Source organism: Anopheles coustani, chromosome X, assembly GCF_943734705.1.
Source record: "Anopheles coustani chromosome X, idAnoCousDA_361_x.2, whole genome shotgun sequence".
Taxonomy (NCBI): Eukaryota; Metazoa; Arthropoda; class Insecta; order Diptera; family Culicidae; genus Anopheles; species Anopheles coustani.
In genome coordinates, this window is record NC_071290.1 from 5,723,090 (window position 1) to 5,743,456 (window position 20,367).

The 20,367-nt window shown below is 44.0% G+C and overlaps 3 protein-coding genes across 11 annotated transcripts; 1 reads left to right on the forward strand and 2 right to left on the reverse strand.

The window, feature by feature from the left end:
• The first annotated feature begins 622 nt into the window (after positions 1-622).
• On the forward strand, positions 623-1,792 carry LOC131268802 (mitochondrial coenzyme A diphosphatase NUDT8). Its single transcript, XM_058271082.1, has 3 exons — positions 623-812; positions 892-1,128; positions 1,185-1,792. Exons 2-3 carry the CDS (start codon positions 894-896, stop codon positions 1,622-1,624), a joined length of 675 nt encoding a protein of 224 aa, XP_058127065.1. The 5' UTR covers positions 623-812; positions 892-893; the 3' UTR covers positions 1,625-1,792.
• On the reverse strand, positions 1,785-10,472 carry LOC131268800 (chloride intracellular channel exc-4). Of its 8 annotated transcripts, none has more exons than XM_058271079.1 (8): positions 10,331-10,472; positions 9,198-9,333; positions 6,328-6,429; positions 4,763-4,927; positions 4,435-4,677; positions 4,000-4,110; positions 3,480-3,497; positions 1,785-2,818 (listed from the first exon to the last, which is right to left on the reverse strand). In XM_058271079.1, exons 2-8 carry the CDS (start codon positions 9,267-9,269, stop codon positions 2,738-2,740), a joined length of 792 nt encoding a protein of 263 aa, XP_058127062.1. In that variant the 5' UTR covers positions 9,270-9,333; positions 10,331-10,472; the 3' UTR covers positions 1,785-2,737. The 8 variants fall into 8 exon arrangements, with proteins under 8 accessions (XP_058127062.1, XP_058127056.1, XP_058127057.1 ...); XM_058271073.1 differs by having other exon boundaries at positions 10,179-10,436; XM_058271074.1 differs by having other exon boundaries at positions 9,198-9,554; positions 10,179-10,436.
• A 943-nt stretch (positions 10,473-11,415) lies between these two features.
• On the reverse strand, positions 11,416-19,128 carry LOC131269608 (centrosomal protein of 162 kDa). Of its 2 annotated transcripts, none has more exons than XM_058272067.1 (6): positions 18,453-19,128; positions 14,652-15,367; positions 14,308-14,522; positions 13,443-14,227; positions 13,216-13,377; positions 11,416-12,353 (listed from the first exon to the last, which is right to left on the reverse strand). In XM_058272067.1, exons 1-6 carry the CDS (start codon positions 18,903-18,905, stop codon positions 12,279-12,281), a joined length of 2,406 nt encoding a protein of 801 aa, XP_058128050.1. In that variant the 5' UTR covers positions 18,906-19,128; the 3' UTR covers positions 11,416-12,278. The 2 variants fall into 2 exon arrangements, with proteins under 2 accessions (XP_058128050.1, XP_058128049.1); XM_058272066.1 differs by having other exon boundaries at positions 14,652-15,376.
• Positions 19,129-20,367: the final 1,239 nt, after the last annotated feature.

Consider the following 20,367-nt stretch of genomic DNA (forward strand, 5'->3'; position numbering starts at 1 on the left):
TTTGATTTTTTCGTGCAGCCTACGCTGCCCTGAGATAGGCTTCGGAGCCTTTTCGACTTCCGTTTTTTCCGATTCGTCCTGTACATTACTTAAAGTAAATGATTTTTTATATCGCCGCATTTTGCAATCTTACCAGTAGATTTGTTTTATTCAACTTACCTTTGCTGTTTTGCTTTGGCCTCGGCCTCCTTCAGGCGTTTCATTTCCAATTTTCGAGCAAAATAAGATCTGCTCGGTACGTTAGCCTCGTGCGCTGTTGCTTTTTCCATTTCCAAACGATGATTACTGGGGATCAGAACGAAAATGATAGTGTTCAAAGATTCTTCTAAAAACTATCAGTTTACCGCCACAGATAAGCATGCATCAAATCACAAATGAAGCTTGTCAAAAGAAATGACAGTTACTATTCATTTCTGCCAAAGTTTCTAGGAAAAAGGAATACCCATTGAAAGGCCGTTTTCAATCAAGGTAATTGTCAGGAAAATGATGCAGTTCCTGTAAGATTAACAGTAACAAACCATTCCAAATAAGTCAATACGGCTCCAACAATGAAGTACTTTCTTCGAGGCTTCTTCTATTCTTGTAATTTGGGGATTTCCGCTTCGTACGAAAAACATATTTTATTGTTGAATTTTACCCACATTTGATACATATACCTTGGTACAGCTGGCATAAACATACACCGAACGTAAATATGCCGTCAAACTATTTGCAACATAACTATACAGAATTCTTGACAAAGATTTCGGTTACCGCATTACACAAGAGAAGTGTAGAACATCTTCGCTTATTGACTGCCGATGTTTTTTAAGGTATTATTATTATGAGAAACAATTTCTCCAACGCGTTTCATTTCATATACGATGTTTTACATTTCATTTCATCCAAAAGAGATGATCAAGAAGGCTTCCGAGTTACTCCATCCATCGCTGCTTAGCAACGCTCACACACAACGGGAAATGCTTTCCCGCTTTCAAGCCCTGCCAAGGATTCGTTTGAGTAAGCAGACAGTTTCGAAAGAAGCCGCTATACTTATCCCTGTTTGTCTGGTAGATGATAAAGTCAGCTTGCTGTACACATTGCGGTCAAGCAACATGCGTAGTCATCGTGGCCAGGTTTCCTTTCCAGGTACGTTTTGTCAGCTTTTCTAGCCTATCACTTATGCAACTCCTACCTTCTTTCAGGCGGCATGAAGGATGACACGGACCGAGATTACGAAGAGTGCGCGGTGCGAGAGTTTGCAGAAGAAACGGGCATACCAAAGGAACAGGTACATGTGTGGGGATGCGGTAAAACAATAGTGCCTTATGCCGGCCCATCTATTACACCGGTCATCGCGAGCGTTACGGACTATTCTTTCGACAAACTGAAGCCTAGCTCAGAGGAAGTCGCGAAAGTGTTTACCATTCCAATTGAGATGCTGGCCAAGCCAGAAAATCGCAGACACACACAGTTCCGCTCAAATTACAGCATGCCGGTTTTCCTCCATGAAACGGAAAATGTTTGGGGAATTACCGCTATGATTACTCATATGTTTCTTACTGCGCTTTTGCCAGGTGCCTACACTAGTCGCTTGCCATTTTTAAAAAAGTTTGAACCAAAAACAAATATTGTTAAAACATGATTTAGAGTAATTGATTACAACAAGAAATTATTATTGTTACCACAACCAACCTTGGGCTCTTCCTGTTGTTTATTCAACAAATGTTATTGTATTTTTATATCTACGAGGCGTGATGCGGACGAATGAAATTCATTCAAGGATTAAATACAACTGGTCCATATTCGCCGTGATCCATTCGATTAATTCATTTTTATTCATAAGCAAGTTGTATAAGGTGCCGGTAAATATAAAGGTATAGCTAAAAATAGAAAGATTAAAAACAAAACAGAAAGAAGTACTACTTCTCACTATACTGCTGCCGCTGATAAACTTGTGGGTATCGTGGCCGTATTCACCGTTCATCACCTTCTAAATTACAACGATAACAACAGAGTGTTCTTTACGAATTCTTATATGAGTTATGGTCGGCGGTAATAGCAATAGGAAAACGGGTAGTTCAGATAAAGAAATTGCCTTCCACGAAATGGAAAGTAAGTAACACGTAGTATGCAAACGAAAGGCAGGATGCAACTTAATATTAACTCTTTTAATGTACATTGCTATTTCCCTTTTCAGTGTTGCTTCTACTATGATTTAGATTTGCTTATAATGTTTTATTGTTGTAGAAAATAGTTCGTTTCGTTGCTGGCGTTTTATGCAAGGCTTTTCATTTGATCGTATAAAGTTCACCGTTACGGTTTTTGGACGCATAGCAAACTGTTTGCTACCACCACTAGATTTCTACCTAATATAATTTGAAAATGTGAAAGAAAACGTACATGTCTAATATTCAGAATTCATTCGTTTCATTTTGATTCCAAATACACTGGAAGATGTTCTCTGAACGCAGTACTCCCAAGCTTTACACGAATGATGCAAACCAATTCCGAATGTAGCAATGCGTCAGGGCTCAGATTATGATCATGAAAAAAAGGCTAAAGTGTGCTTGATAGTAATGATGCTTTCCGCTTGAATTCGCTTCAGCTTTCGTGGTTTAAAATTCACCCAATGCATTGCTGTAGATTAGACTTTGGAATCATTCGTCTAAAACTATTCATAATGCCTATTTCGTACTGCAAAGTTGCGATTGTTTTAAATCTTCATTCCTCCTTCGCTCGATATATGCCTGCCCATTTAGTGCTCATTTAAATCAACCGGAATCGATGTAGTGAACGTCGGCGTTTCCAGCTCCTCATGCTTTTTCATTTTCAGCATCTGTAAGTAATTGAAGGAAACCGTAGAACGATGAAACATTCTCAGCTCATTGTACCGTGCTACTAAAAGGGAAATATTATGTACGTAACAAATAATACTCCAGGTTATTCTAATAGTGGTAGAAGGTTAAATTATGCTAATCACGATGGTTGTTATATTTAAAAGGGGCGAAGGTTGAGCTAATTAAAAAAATACTAGTGTTACAGTAGTCTGATTTAAATGAAAATGTGAGTAATGTAGATTTTTTACAACAAAGGAATTCGACATTGTGCTAGAGTTAGTATATTGTACAGAAAATGGAACCTTTGTTAGAGGAAAGATAATTCCGTTTCCTAGTTATTTTACATACGCTCACATTGAAGTAGCTAAACAAAAACGAAATCAATTATTAATGCGTTCTTATTAAAAGTTATGTGCCATAACATTCTTTCTCATGTACGGAGATTAACTGAGAAAAATGTACCACAATCTTCCAAACTGGTTGAACTCTACATAAAAAAAAGTCAGAATAATTACAATTAACAAGGAGAAAAGGTGCAGTATCGTAAGAAGAATAGGGACACTCCGAAAAGCCCAAAACGTGACGTAAAACATAACCATACGAAAATATTTCAAACACACTGAGGAGGACAAACGACAACTAGTAAAACAAGCAACATACCTTTATGTCACCTTTTGCCTACGTAACCGTCGTTACGAGAACGGGCAGGGCGCGTAATTAATCACATCCGTAAGGGTAACGCGGCGTACCGATAGCACCACCAACCCCCGTTATCCAGTGGACATCGGATGGCGGATAAGATAGATCATCGGCACGCGCATGAGTGTGTTATTGACCGACAGGGGGTGTATTATGAATAAACAGAGGAGGTTGTGAGTGGGTACGATCGTCCATGGATTAGCCGACATGAGCCGAAACACAAGAAACGGGATACAAATAGATAGAATTACATTATTTAAAGGAATGATTTTTTTTTTGTGTTCTAGCTGGGAAATAGGATGCCCCCTTTTGCAGGATGATTTGCGGTTCTACGGTTCAGGCAATGGAAGGGTAATGGATAGATGGTATGGTTCTGGAGTAGATGGTAACTAAGGGTAGGATACGCTTTGAAACGCGTTTTATGGGATATCCAGATTTGTTAAGCAGCAAAAAATGAAAACATTTCACCCGCATAGCGTACCTGTTGCAGTTTGTAGTGATTGATGATATCCTGGTCGGCGGGACAAGACTGCGTAAACGCGTCCAACTGATACATATGGTACATGTACCGCCACAATGCCGTTAAATGTTTCTGCAATAATAGGAAATATGTTAAGGTTCGGTTCGGGGAAAAAAATTCCCCCAACTATGTGTCCAGTAAGTGTAAAGTACTCATTAAAACAATATCCCTAAGAATATCTCGCTTATTTACCCACTTCACCTTAAACTGATCTTATTAAAAACAAAGAATCGAATATGTTCCACATAGAATAGTAAAATAACATTAATAAAAAAAACACTGGAACAGTTTACAATGTAAAATTTATCTTTGGTGATCGTGGGTAAATAGTCAAGAAGCTGCTGTATAGAGCCATACGGGGCAGCCCGTCTGTTCATTTCGGACTCGGATGCTTACTGGTATATCGAAATCCACGAAATATTTGCCGGCCACTCTGATGTGCTGCAGGCGCGGCATCAGCTCGCAGTCGAAGCAACACATCGTGTCACCGGTCAGGAAGCGGGTGCCCCTGGCCGCCAGATGGTCGTTGATCTTTTTCAGATGCACCAACAGGGCATTGTTTTTGTTCTCGTCCTTTTTCACCAGCATCAGCTTGAGCTTCGAATACAGATTCTCTATGAGCGTTGCGACCTCCTTGTCCTGGTTTTGTTGGTTGGGTGGAAGGTAGAAAAGAACAATTAAGTATACACCTGTTAAATATGTCTTAATGATCTAGGATCCATACCTGCACGAACAGGTTGTACCCGCCCGGCACCGACTTCATGATGTGTCGCTCAATCTTCTCGTTCTCCAGTATGGCGAGCCCGTTGTCTATCAGAATTGGAGGGTGGGTAGCCTCAAAGTTGGTGCGAAAATCGGGCGGAGGTTTCTGCATGCATACTGTCGTCACCTGTCGAACAGGCGCGTACAAAATAAAAAAAAGTAAACGTAATAGCGTAAGTAATAGCGAAATAAAAACCCCAAAACGATCACACAGTACCCCTCTCGGTGTAGCATCAAAACTACCTGCAATGGAAAGTACAGCTGTAAATCATAACCACAGTTACTAGCTTGTCTGTTTTACCACCGAAAAAAGCTAATCGTCGGCAAGTGAGCGTGATTCGCCGCGCGGGGCAAATTGAGATAAACGAACGAGTCTTTATAAACCCACCATATCAGTACATAAAACTGCATGACTGCACTGTCCATAAAACAAGCTATTATTGGTTCCGAACAAACGGACGCGAAAAACAAAATAAAACAGGAAATGCCAAAAACCTTCACCTAGCGTGTGGGTGGGTGGGAGAGCTAGATGGCCGTGAAGCATGAAATGTGTACTATAAGGTGTTTTTTTTTCTTCCAATTTTACTCTTTTTCGGCCTATGGAGCGCAGCGTTTGCTGTGTTCGCTAGTACCCGCGAACCAACCTTCCGCGTGTGTAGATTGTTTAATTTATTTATTATTGAACGGCCTTTGCTGTTGACTCTGCAAATACATTCGGCGGAGGTTTGTTTACTCCGTGTCTTTCAAGTTCCTCCGCCTTCTCTCTCTCTCTCGCTCGCGCGTTTTAACTGCACCCGCTGCCCTTCCGTTTCATTTAAGATGTTGGTGCCGTTGGCGCGAACGGTTCGATTCGTGCGTACACGAAATCGTCTTTTTGGCGTAAACGTAAGAAAAACGGTGCTGGCGAATGGCTCGCGCTATTACAAACATCCGACTGCCTTAAACCCACTAGGGACTGCGGCCGTTTTTGCTGCTGCTGACCGCTACCGGGTGCATGTACGCTCATCACCACCCCGATTACATCATAGTTAGCTATTACACAGCCACGGGGTGCACACGATTCCGTGTGTCTTTAAAATACGTCAATGGTGGGCGAAAGGCGGACCAGGCCGCCCGCCGGGGGTGGAGGGTGTGCAGGAAATGAGTTTTCTTTACCGCCCCGCCAGCTCTCCAGGCTCGAGTGACACTTCGAGTGGAGACGGATGATATCATATGAAGGTTGATTCACTGCCGATGAATTTTAAAATAGCATCCACCCGGCGCTGCCTAGGCGCAGTTTCGCGCTCCTGAAAGAACTATAGCTAAAAGATGCTTCCAGGGATAGAGAAGATTGTCTCGTGGTGTTGTTTTTGTATTTACATGACTGTTGTCCGATGTGTACTTCAAAAGTACAATGGTCGTATTTACGATTTAATTACAATAAAACAAGCAATAGGTTTCGGATATTTGAGATCTCCATACCCTGCGTGGCCCTGATACCACCATGCAAGACGCGTAGGTCCGAAACCGAGAGCGCCATTGACTCACCTTCAGACTGATAGTCTTCAGCTCAGCTAGCAGATACAGATCCATGAAGTACTCCTGGCAGAACAGACATGCCCCCTTCCGTCTTCCATCAATCGTCGATGCCTGCAAGGGTAAACCCGTACCGAGAAAGAAAAATGGGAAACAAACAAAACCATTACAATATAGCAGGGAAAAACTCGGTGGCAAAGCGGTGGGCCAATTTCTGGTTGCAAAGCGATAGATATTTCGACGGTCGAGAAACCTTGGAGAAGCATACGTTGTGCGCTGACCGAGCGCGTGAGAGTTGGCATATTTAAAGGTGGCCTTTTTTTCCCACAATCGCAATCCACTGGGGCTCATCATCCGCTTGTGGCAAACGTACATCCAGTGAAGCGATCGAGCACCAACTTTGAGTGGGGCTGAGGAAGCAGGAGGAACGTGGTGCGCGAGGGAGGCTAAAATCGCATTGGAAAACCGTCTAGCAGGCATCGGCACAGATGACATCATCACGGCACTGGTGCCTTTTTTTCGTGGAAGTTTTTATTCTTGTTACTTCCCTCGACAGTATCGTAGGGTGGTACGGGGCGTTATCTCGCAGGGTGAAATAGCTAAAATAAGTTTTCATCATTTTGACCTTACAATCGTCTGCTTGAAAAGAGAAAACAATGTTTACTGATTCTAATCGCTAGACATATTTAAGCAAATCGTAGCACAGAACCAATTACCTGAAGAAAAGGTTTATTTTTATTCCTTCCACAACATAAGTTATAGTACGTCCCTATCACCTTGTAGGATGAGTTTGCAAATGAAGTAGTTAGTGTGACTGATCGAAAAAATACCAATTTCGCACGTTTCTCGTCATGCGTTGTTTTTTTTTTTAATTTTCTTTACGGTTTATGATGGCTATTTCACCCTCTGTTGCCCTACGTAAATACGAATCCATGTTTTTAACGTATACTTATGCAAGTATCTTTTTTTTATGCAGTACCTCTCAGCCCTTGGTGCGCCCACAGTAACCTTGTGTTTGATCAGTTGTACACACGACTACGACGGCCGCCACGATCGTCGTAACGGCGGGAGAGACATGTTCCCTTTTACAACGTGAGCCAGAGGTGCACTTATCACACAATTTACCAATTTGCCCGGATGACATGGCGGCGGCCCGCGCGGGGGTGGCCGCGGTCACATCGGCTGGATAGTTTCATGAGTCACTGGTATTGGTGATGGACACCGCACAGGCTGCTCTTGTCGCGGCGTTAAATCTCCGCCCGCCCAGCTACGTACGTGTGCGCGCTTAGGGTATATGCTTTGTGCTTGGCGGTGGACGCGGCATATTTTACAGCCCGCCAACCCCACCTGGGCGACCCCGGGGGCCTGGGTTGGCGCGCCGGAGCCATTTGCCCATGTCTTCTCCTCTGTTTGCTTCCATCGCCGTTTATTCGGCTGTTTGCCAGGTTTCGATAAGCGAAGCATACAACAGCCACAATGTCTTCGGTTGTAAATTCGTGGCTGCCCTTTTCTTTTTTACTCTCTGCCTCTCCCTCTCCCTCGCGACATCACAAAGAGGACGTGTTTCCATGAGGACGTGTCTCGACCGGCTTCGTCGTCGTCGTTGCACGAGCCTGTTCAAGAGCGCTGTAATGAACTTATTGAGAACAAGTACAGCGTGGACGATAAGATAAGACGCTGCGATGTTACACATTTGGGCTCCGCTCAGATATAAAGAACAAAACTCCACCCTGGGCGGTGCCCGGGGAGTACTTAAAAAGCAATTTTAATTGGAGTGAATTGCTGTGTCGAAGGCAACACGGTGGGGCAAGGATGGGGAAGGGAGGGAGGGAATTATCTTGGCTGATGGCTCACGATATGAAGCGCATGTGTTTGTGAGTTGAATTCCAATGTCCAAGGAATGCGCAAAACGGTCAAATCTTGTGAAACTTTTAAATCGACCGATAAATCGACCTTAACAATGTTTCAATTGGAAATGCTTACAAGTAATGAAACGATAGCTAAATTTTATTCGTTCAACTCTAACCGAAAACCAAATTTTAATTCAAATTCTTGTTCAAATTTCATGTGCGGGCCTCGAAAGTTGTCCACCGCATTGCCTATTAGAAACCGGTAAAGCATAAAGTATGGCAATAGAATGGAAACCGAGCAGCATACCACAATGTCTCGCAGTTGTGCATAATTGTGATTTCCTGCACGTATGCGGATAGTAAAACATTTCGAAGAAAATATGTAACCCACGCGCTATGCTCGTCCTGTGCTGGTGGGCTACATCAAGTGTCGAGCAGGAAAACCCGAAGGTTTCTTCTACCAGGAACAAAGCAGGCTCTTGAAGATATGCAGCATTGCCGTTTGTTTACTCAGATAGGCTCGGTCTAGCTTTGTTAAACTACTCGCTAGCCTTTCATCTACCGCCGTTGTCAATCCACAGTCATCAACGCATACTAAGTTTCAATCAGTTTAAACAATTCTATCATAATGAAACGTTTAACCGATCGGTTCAGGAACAAAATCCTTCAGAGAAATGTAAGCAAACTTAACGATGAAATCCGATGCGATGTTCTATTCACTTCCAAGCTGGATGGAAGGGTGTAGAAGCACAATTATTCAACAACAACAAATCTGGTTTAAAAATCTGCTAGAAAGTGTTTAACAGAACCAGTTACGTAAGCGAACACCGTGATCGTCAGCCAACGTTCAGCAAGCGCTATGACACGCGAACTTCCAACATAATTTTGGGGTATCAAACTGATCGCCTACAAATGTTGGTAACAGCGGCATGCCTAAACTGTAAAGTGAACGGTTGAGTAGTTGCCAAATATCGCGGTCCACGGGCAGCGGGATCGGTTAAAGTGTTTTTCCATAGCTTGTCAATTACTTACCTTTATAATCAGTTCTATTTCTGGCACCGACCCGTTCCTGCTGGATCCATTATCTTGGCTCTCGTCCGACATCGTGAGATGTTTTTATTTTTCTGTTTTGTGTTTTATGTAAAATCCCTCGAAGCAGTAGTAGTGGCTGAACGGAGAATGTTTGATGTTAGTCGATGTTGATTGATTGATGCGCTTTAACAAAAAGGCGTCCACTAGTGATTTTTTTTAGATTTTTTTTCTGTTTCGTTCACTTTCTCCACTTGGCTTTTTTTCGCTTTCACCTATTGGGGGGTGCGGCAAACGGAAGGTGAAATGCACCAATGTTTTTTTTTATTATTTTCCTTTTGCAGCTTTATTTTAACTACACTAACAACTCGGATAAGAGGAGGGGGAAATAAAGGTAAAGCTGTGTGAGATTTATGATGTATGCAGATGCACCACCATTTCGCACTGGAAGGCACGGATCATTGAAACAAAAACCCTCCTGCTGCCGCCGTTTGATAAATGACTAATCTTTGTTGTGCCGTCTGCTTCGCTTCGAAGCTACAAACCCTCCCACCCGAAAAAAAACAAACATGTACACACAGAGCTACAGCGTTTTGTTTCAAAACAATCTGCCCAACGATGTTTCCAGTTCAACGAGCCCAAAATGCACTTTAGCAACACTTTCCGCTTGCGTGATCAATTTCTTCACTCACTACGAAAGCACCCAGGGTTTCGGCAGCAAAGCGCTGTTTTGTGTATGCACCACCAACACCACCGGGCGCTGTGGTATTGGGTGCTGGAATTTAACTATGATGGCGGCGCCCGGAAGACGGAGCCCCTACGGTTTTGGGCGGCCGGAGGCACCGATCCCGATGCCAAACAACAAACCAAATCTTTTGGCCGCGACGGCAGTGCCCATTCGGCACAAATGCAGGCGACCAACAATGGACAATTCAAAAAACAAAACCGATAAAAACGAATGCAGCACTCGAAAAAAAAACTAACCGGACGGGACTGCTGGATCGCAAAAATCGAAAGCAAACGCTCTTGAGATTGGTAGCAGCAGCGGCACCAGCAAACACAACCTTCTGCCTTTCAAGTGTCGTACGCAATTAAATGGTGCGCTGAGGGCGCAAAACTTCACCAAGCAACTCTACCTCTATGCACGCCGTGTCGATCGCAACCGTACAGCGAATAGCAAACGACAGCGGACAAGGTAATCCTTTCCCTTTTCTCTGAACAAACGGTCACCCTTCAGCGGCACCGAGGTATGACAGTTCCGGAAGCTTCGGAATGAGCCGCACGTATGGCTGGGAGCCCTGCAGCAGGGTACCGCACCACCTCAATTTTGAAACGACGGTTGTCAGTTATTTATGGCAGAAAACTAACAACGTTGCAATTCGCAGTGGATGGATGTAGCCTTAATTTGTAAACTAAAGGAGATTTTTGGTGCTAGGTATGAGTTATAAGTGTTAGAAACTGGGTTCATGCTGGTAATAAGACGATTTGATGCAAATGTGGCATGCTTCTCTCGCACTCAGTTCAGGTGAGAATAGAATGAAACGTACTGGGACACCAGCAGCTATAATCTAAGTGGATTGTTTTATTCGTCCTATCACAATCTTCTACGAGGTGTAGTTTAAGTTTTTCATGACACCTGTGAAGAAAAAGCAATACTCACGACGTGATTTTTTTAAATTTGCCTTTTAAAGCTGTCACTTTTTTTCTAAAAGACCTTGGGTGCCATAAACCAGCACTGCTGTCAATTATTGAAATTTAAATTATCTGTTAAAAAGAAGCTAGGCTTAGGTCAATCAATTCGGAAATCTCTAATGCTAACAAAATCAACTGGCAAATAGTTTATATTAACAACAGGTTTCTACACAAATATAGATTTTTTCCAGAAAAGCGGAAATGTTTAGCAGGTGGAATAAGATTACAATTTTGGCCATAATCTGTGCTACGGAGGATTACGCTAGAAAATAACGGAAAAGTCTAATCCAAAATGCATATCATTAGTTTGTCATCAATGCAAATTTTTTGAAATGCATCCGGAGAAGTGACAAACTCTATAGTAATAAAACCAAGTTTAAAGGGAAAAGGAAAACGTAGACCGAACATGCAAAACGCAACGATGCCCTGGTGCAAATTCAGCCATCGATTAGTTGTTTCTGGCAAAGATAGATTCTGGAACATTACTTTCTTCTACCATCTAAACATGTACGCACGATAAAAATTGGTTAAACAAACAGTAGTTTTATTTTCATGGATAAAACATGCCCTTTTTCCGTTTCTTTTTAAATAAATATCAATTTTATCAGTAACACAGCTGCAGTATAAAATCGTGTTTTATACGATTGACGTAGACGGTTGACTCAGTTTTGTTGATAGATTTTGAGATAATTTTTCTTTGAAATAGATGATATTTTTCTTTAAAAGAAGCCTCATCGCGTTCTTGGGCGGAATAAAAGTATGCAAAATAAATTGTTTGCATTATAGCGCAAGAGTAGCGTCTAGAAGAAATACTCTAACACGAACACTAGAAACTATGATTTGCAAAAAGGAAAAATAACTCCAAACTAATTTATGAATTTTTAAAATCTACATGGTTTCCTGCTACCTTGTATTTGTTGCCAATTGCTATTTTGTAATAATGTTACCTCTGACTAGTAATTTACTTGTAACCCAATTTCTAGCATTTCGGGATGAATAAGCTTTTCGTATAAACAACTAGGCAATCTATATTGACGTATTCTTTTTTCACGCATTGCTAATAAAATGAGATCACATATTCTCGTACCGACACGAAATGTACGATAGCTGTTGAATAATCTGGATAAATAAATTAAACATTGAGAAAGTATGTGATTGCACAAGTTGTAGAGAAAAGGAGCAACGTAGGGTTAGCCGAAGAGCTATAAAGTAATAACTATCTCCGTTGATGTTTTTCAATGAGATCATCAACATCAAGAGACTTAACTGTAAAATGTTCATAAATCTGTAGATTGTAGATTAACAGATTCCAACGTTCTGTTGACACTTAGTGCACGATGCCACTGCCCGTAGTATTAACAAATGTTCGTGTTTTTGTAAGGGTTAAATAGCTCATTTGCTCAGTGCTTCTACCAACATAAGGAGCCGTTGCTCACGTTCGGTGTGGCGTCGTTCTAAATACGCTACCTAAAATTGTGTTTCGGTCCATGATAGCAAAGAAGAGGAAACAACATTCCAGCGATCGGCAGGAATGGGTTGATTATTGTTGTAAAGTAGACAAAATCGGTGTATAGAGCATAAAACGAGAAGAGAAGAGGAAAAAAGTACACTTATTAATTCGATACTCTTACACCGTTCTTTTTCTTGGTTGTGACTATGCTACCTAATAACTTAATGATTTAAGGTGCGCACAGATTAGAAACTCAGTATGGTTTGTAAAAATATGAACGGTGAATTAAAAGTTAAATCAGATGGAACAAGCGATCGCAAAATAATGTTCAACTCTTGAACAACCAGAAATTAGGTGCAATTAAACCGAGTTCACTGCGAAACACCTACTATGCTACACTTTCTTGCCACATTTTGTACTTATTTTGTTTTGTGTTAGACGAATTTTGTATCGTTAGGGCCCAAAATGGACTATCAAAGTCAACGCTCGTATGTTGACACATTTTTCAAATTAAAGTTAGCGTTTTCAGTGTAACCATGCAGCATTAATGAGCCGAAAGTGGTGTTGTTAAACAGAACTTCACTTTAAATTCATTTACTAGTCCAGCAAAACCACTCATTCAGAAGCATTATTTTACTAGAAATTAAAAATCGTCGATGATAAAGTATTAGAAGTAGGGATCAAGCGAAAGTGAAAGACAAAACTGGCTTGAAATTGAGCTATTGTGGTCTTGAAATCAATTTGCAAAAAGCAAACTTATTAGGAATGATAACGAAAGGAATCATATAAGTACAAAATGCATGAAAACATTGTGATCTATTCTGAAAGATGCTTCGTCTAACGGACTATTCAATTCAATTCTAGGACGGCTTGATGTACCTTTGCCTTGAGTCCATAGTAATCATTGTTATGGTTGGGACGTTGTTTGTCCTTCCGGTGCACTCTCTCCTCCTCGCTTTCGGCTAACCGTTGCTGCAAAATACGTATGGACTCGTGGCAAGACGCCAGCTCTTTTTCGTGCGCCGCTTGGAGTGTTTTGAGCTACGAATAACAAAGAAATCCGGTTATAAACATTTCACCACCACCGTTCGCCACTGCCCACTTACATCTAGCAAACGCTTTTCCTGCAGCGCCTTGTAATCCATTTCGAGGTTTTTTATTTTCGCCTGCATATCACGCAGCGAGATGATGGCTTCGGGATCGGCATTCTCCGACACCTTGTTGCGTACCTTAACCGGCGACCGACCGGAATCGCTTCGAATCGCCGGTCCTTCCTTCTTTTTCTGTATCTTTTTGATCGTCTTCTTGCACTCGTCCACCTCGCGCGTAAGTCGTTGGACCGCCTTCTCCTTGATGGCCAAATCGACGCGCATGCCACGAATGGTGGCGAGCAGATGGGCATCTTCTTTCCCTTGCGTTTGGGCGCGTTTCGCTAGTGCAGTTTGCTGCTGTTGAGATCGTGATACTTGCGAATGCTCCACATCCGTTTGCACCAGCACGGAGCGCGTTCGTGTGCAGTCCCTCTGTTCGGGATGCTTTTCGTCGGTTTGTGTGCAGCTGGCTATGACATTTTTCGACCCGCTGTCGGCGGCGTCGGCCACGACCGCCTGACTGTTGAAGCTAGCCAGCTCCTCCATCTGGCGGATAATCTTTTCATTCAGCTTGGAGTTGATCTCCTGCAGGCTCAGCACCTGCATCTCCAAATCGGCGATGTGCGTTTCGTACTTTGCCTGCACCGAGTTAAAGCGCGCCTGCACATCGGCCAGTATACCCTGCGCCTTGGCATCCTGCTTCCTGGCGTCCGCCTCCAGCTGAGCGATGCGTTGCTCCAGCAGCTTGCAAGTGGACGAACTGTCGGCATCTGCCTTCGCTGTTGACGATTTGCTGGCCACTGGGGGAACAGAAAATCAAGAAGCAAAATGAAACGAAGAATGATAAAACGATTTACAGAGGCTGGCGGCGCGATCTTACCGATTAGTGCTGAAATTGAGTCTGGATTCTTGCGCATTAATATTCGCTCCATCTCACGGCACTGGCGCTGCAGGTCCTGTATGGTTTTGGTATCCTTTTCACTTGAATCCTGCAGCCGTTTCTTTTCCTTGCGCGATTCATCCAGCTCGGACTGCAATATTTTCTGTAGTTCGATCGCCGAATCGCGATCCGAACGTGCCGATTGCAGTTCCGTACTGTGAAGCGAACGCGTAAGTTTTGTTATCAACCGTGAAAACAACAAAAAAGGTGAAATGAAATGTCAATTGCTTCTTTGCATAAGTTTCATTTAGGGAAATGGCATTCGAATAAGATGGCTTTCTTACCGGAGCACACTGGCACACTTTGTGAGATGCTGAATGTCGAACTGCATCTTTTCACTTTCCTCCTGCATCGCGTTGTAGTTCTCGCGCAGCGTTCTGTGCACCTGCGACAGCGTTTCGTACTGCAGCTTGAGGCTCTGGTAGCGCTCCTCGGTATCCTTCAAGCGTTCCTGTAGGTCAGTGATTTTACTCTCCAGCAGACACTCCTGCGACCACCGGGCCAACCGCTCCGGCCCATCATCCGTCGGGTGCTGCTCCTCCTCCTCAGCCGTACCGTCGCTCGTTGGGGAAGGTTGTGTGGACTTGTTGCACATTACAGGCTGCACCCGGTCGTCACTTTGCGAGCAGTTTGCACAAATCCTCCTCAGGACCGTCCGTCGTAGCTCGTGTTGCTCCATTTTCCCTTCCCCGCCGTTGTTATTCAGCTTGGTTTGTTGATTGGATAGGCAACTGGCCACAGTCGGTTGAGCGAGGTGTATCAGATCCGGATCCGTACTCCGGCCGGACGTCGGACACAAAAGGGTGCTTTCTTTTTTTGTATTCCGAACTGGTCGGAAATTGGCCACACCTTGGTGGGACACGGGTTCGCTTTCGGTCTCTTCTTCTGCTGCTTCGACTGTGGTTGGACCGTTTGCAACGACGATCGCTGATGAGTTCTTCAGCGGATTGCATTCATTATTGATGGCATCGGGTATTGACTCTGTTGGCAGGTTGGAGTTCTTTGGCCGCTAAAGAACCATCCGAACGGTTGATTGTAGTTTGAGGTTGATTGTATATTGAGTTCGATGGGTAAAAAATAAAAAAAACACACATCATGTGAGATGAAATTTCAAACAAGTCTCCCATATGGCCGTGTTCATGTGTAGAAGAAAGCGCAAAGCTGTTTCCGTCTCTTCCTAGCTTTGACGATCTTAAGAAGTAACGCAAATTTATCAAACTGTATTATAAACAGGCCTGCAGTGGCAACAGCGCGGTTCCATTCGTTTTTTTACTAGAGTCTCCCGATTATAACAATAATTTTGCCTAGTTTTCGACATAATTTTTGTCAGACAGGTGAAGATCTCTTCTACTTTGTTAAAAAAATGCATGTGTACCATGAAGAGAACATATACAGGGAGTTTTCCAGAAGAGGGGTATTACATGACAAAATATTATTTACTAAAAAGTTTATGATTTTAGGTATGAGCATTAAGCACCACTTTTACAACTAGATTGTTTTAAGATTAAAGCTTTATCAAAGTTGTTTTGTAATGGTTTATTTTATGATAAAACGTTTGATATTAATTTTAACTTCATAATATCGTAATAAAATGATTTTGAAACATGCTAAGAAATGGTCAGTAACTGTCCGGTGAATCCCGTCGTAAGCGTCCATCGGGAAACCATCAGTAAGATCTTTTTTTCCCCCCGTTTACCAGGTACAAGCACACTCGTTCAACTGGACGAAACCAGATTGGAATTCATAAGTACTCCTCGTTCTGGGCCCGCTGCTTCTCGCCCCTCCCACTTCCTTCCCTCAGCCAGCTGGCCTAGATTGGAGAAAACACCGGCAAAGGTGCTGGGAAGACGAACGGGACTCTCGAAAGAAAGTAGTTTACATGATCGTCGTGTGGGACAACCACGGGCACGCGGGCGCACCTTTCTTTTTATTTCCTCTATTTTGTTTAATACTCTTCACACACACACACACAAACACGCCTTTGCTTGCTCGATGATTCCCATCTGACCCCCCTGTACGCCCGTCTTTCGCCGGGAGATTGCATATAAGGCCGGAAGGCTCGCTGCGGCAGAACGACAGTTCGAAGACAGTGTTCCTTGAAAGGCGACCCCTCTCGAGTGCGACGAGCCAGCGCGTGAAAGTGGTTCAGTTGATGGTGACAACGGAGTGCAAAGTTCTTATTGCCACAAACAACGCAACCTGATCGTTATTTAATTTTGCGGCTAAACACGATCGGAGAAGCAATGCCAATCAATTTGCCCGCTGGGGTGTTGGTTCTTGTGGTCGCGCTGCTAGCGGACGCCCACAGGTTGCCCAGCCCCAAAGGGTTGGACGTCGAGAATGGTGCAGACAAAACACGAACCGAGCAGTCATCAACGCCTCAACCGGTCAAATACGATGGTGCACAGCTTTGGCGCATCGCTTACGACGATCAACCGAAGAAAAATGCTGTCGCCGAACTGCAGGATCGCTTTGGTAAATATGCTTATCGTTACAACATATTTCATTAATTTTGTTGACATCATTTCGGCCAAATGAAAGAAGAAAAAATACTGTGAGAAGCAGAAGCGTTTTCTTTCTGGTGGACTCATTAAGACAAGAAAACGGACAGAGTGCTTTAACAGTGCTGTATGAAATTTCAAATGAGCAGCAATCAAACTAAAACATGTTCACTTATGTCCGTTACAATTCTACGAGTGTGCCACTTTGCATAATAATTACATCCTGCGCTTTTCCTGCCTGTCCATCTAGATGCTTCAATGTGGAACTATAACGCCACATCTATCGACATTTTTGTGGTCAGGCAAAAGTTGCAGCAAGCGGAGTGCTTCCTGCGCACGGCCAACATACCGTTCGAGGTAGTGATTGAAGACATCCAACGGGCAATTGACACAGAAAATCCGTCACTAGAGGAAACGGAGCTCTGGGAAAACCGGAACGGTAAGTTTGCAGCAGATACTCGGGGTGTATAAACATTGTTATTATAATGGGTATCGTTTACCTATTTCATACTAAAAACAAAACCTCCCTAAAGGCCATCGTATGACGTGGACGGCGTATCACAGGTTAGAAGATATCTATGACTGGATGGAGTATTTAGCGAAAACCTATCCCGATCTGTGCAGCACGAAAAGCATCGGTAAAAGTGTACAGGGTCGCGAGCTCAAGGTGCTCCGTATTTCCAACGGCAACCCGACCAACAAAGCCATCTGGATGGACGGCGGTATTCATGCCCGGGAGTGGATCAGTCCGGCGACCGTCACTTTTATCGCAAACAATCTGGTGGAGGACTGGGATAACCATCCGGAGTATCTGCGCACCGTCGACTGGTACATCCTGCCGGTGCACAATCCGGATGGCTACGAGTACTCGCACCAATACGACCGGCTGTGGCGGAAGAATCGCGGCGGTCTGCAGTACGGCCCGTGTGCCGGCGTCGACCTGAACCGCAACTATGGCTACAAGTGGGGTGGACAGGGTACGTCGAAACAGCCCTGCTCCGAGATCTACGCCGGCTCCGGTCCGTTCTCCGAGCCGGAAACGAAGGCCGTCAGCCAGTTCATGGAATCGTCCGCCGCGAACTGGAAGGGCTTCCTTACGTTTCACAGCTACGGGCAGTACATTCTGTACCCGTGGGGTTACGATCGCGTCGTTCCGCCGGATCATGCCGATTTGCGGCGCGTCGGCGATGCGGCAGCCGAGGTACGCACGACAAGCCGGCTCTAAAAACCAAAGCGCCACTCACTTCTGTTTTACCATTCTAGCGGATGCTGCAGGGTAGCGGATCTAGCTATACGGTGGGACCGTCAGGCAGCACGCTGTATCCGGCCGCGGGCGGCTCGGACGATTGGGCGCGCGGATCACTGAGCATCAAATATGCCTACACGGTGGAGCTGCGCGACACCGGGCGGTATGGGTTTGTCCTTCCCGCAAGCCAAATTCAACCCACCGGCGAGGAGGCGGTCGCGTTTGTCGACACTATCGCACAGGAAGTTAGTAAACTATAACAAAACCTACCACCGTCCGATGACCGGGAAAAGAGAAATATAGGCAATAAATGTTTACATAATAACGCTGGTACTTACTTCGCGGTGGCGTTCGCCAGCAACGCGATCTTTTCGCTCTGCACCGGACATTCGCTGCTCCGAGCCCTTCAGCAGCCCGTTCAACAATTTTACCACCGTTGCTGCCTCGCACGGTGCGTTCTCCTGCGGGGCACGAACACGGGACGCACGGATCTTTTCGTCGCAGTCGGCGGCGGCGAAGATGGGTTGTTGCTTGTGCATCAGCAGTTCAGCTTCGAGTAGAATTTCATCCACACTTCTACCGTCGGTATCATTGTCTGCGCTTTCCAGCTCGTGCAGGAAGAACTCTCTGTCCAAATCGACCACATTCACCGTATCCCCGTTCGCTCCGTCGTCCTGCAGGAAGCACAACAGCTCATGGTCCAAAAACTCGTCCAACGACTCGTCACTATCGCACTGGGCGTCTTTCGGTGGTTTTTTCCTCAGCTCGGCGCCCTTCACCTCTGCGGTCATGATTTTTCGCCTGATTGCGGAATATTCACACTCTTGCGACACCGAACTCAACTAGCAGACATCGAGGCCGCTTCCGGAGGCGCGCACGGTCAAGGGTGGAGTTTCGAAGGACAGTTTGTTGGTTGCTGTTCCGAACAACACCCGCTCCCCGAGAAGATTGGCCGTTTTTGTTTTGTTTGTACTCGGGGCCGTCAAGACAACTGGCGCTAGATTTGCGAGCTTCAGTCAAGCGCGGCCATCAAAAATGGTTGAAATAGAAGTCAAAATAAAATCTATAAAACCAAGATAGCTACAAGCGAGTCGCAGATGACAACACTGCTCAACAACCAAAGTAGAGTGCATATATGGAATATTGGCGTTTAGTATATTTGAAAGCAAAAATATGAATATTACGTGCTGATGTTTCAACATTTTTTGAAGTGAATTCGCGAACCTCGAACAAACAGTTTCCGTTTTTGCCAACACCTTCGAAACGCAGCATATGAACCTCTGTACGAAGAATGTTTGATGTTCGTTCGATGTTGGTAAACCGCTGTTTAAACTTGCCTGGAATTCCCGGTGGCGGGAACGGGAAAAAGTAGCCCAGATTCGACAAAATATCCAGCGGGAACGAGTTTATTCGTCCGATCTGTCAAAGTGAAGCTTTGTTTACGTTTTAGTTTGTTTACGTGATCTAAATTGGCGGCAGGTAAAAGTGGAATTGTGAGTCATTATCAAATATAAAGTTTATGAATGGTGTTGTTGAGTTCCTCCTCCAAAATTTTGCGTCGAAGACTACTCGCATTTTGGTTTCTCTCCAACAACATCGGCCGCATCCATATACGTTGCCCATACCGACGTTGTTGTAGCAAGCGAATGAAACTTTTCATGAAACGTTTCAATTAAGCAAATGCGTCCGTTCCCGCCGGGTCGTAGTTTCGCGTTTTTTAAACATAGCGGGAACGAAATCCGTTTTTTTCATATGGAGTTTCCCGTCGTCCAGCGGGATTCCCGCTGGACGGCGGGAATATTCGTGCGAATACCGCTGTGTCTAGCCGTCGCTTAACGTAAAAGATGACAACCGGAACGCAATGCTTTTTCTAATCGATGTACGAAACCACTTTCCATGGGGCGACCGTTGTTAGAAACATTAGGTGAAAATTTATTGCAAATGATCGGAATTGTTTGAACATGAGATGTAGTAATCGATTCATTGATAAAAAAAGGCGACAAGAAAATGGAAAGAACATAGCTGTACAAACATTGTGAGTTTGTTTTTATCGTTGCCAAACTCTCAAAACCTATTCATGGAGTGCAGTATTTTATTATTGTTTTTAAATGGATGAACGTATAGGAAAACCATGCTACGCACCATGGTAGTGGAAGTGAATATGGAACGTATGTAAAATATTCTTCATCACAATTGTAAGTTCTGTTGCCTTTCCTACTAAATTAATCGAAATCATGTTTTCAATGACAGATG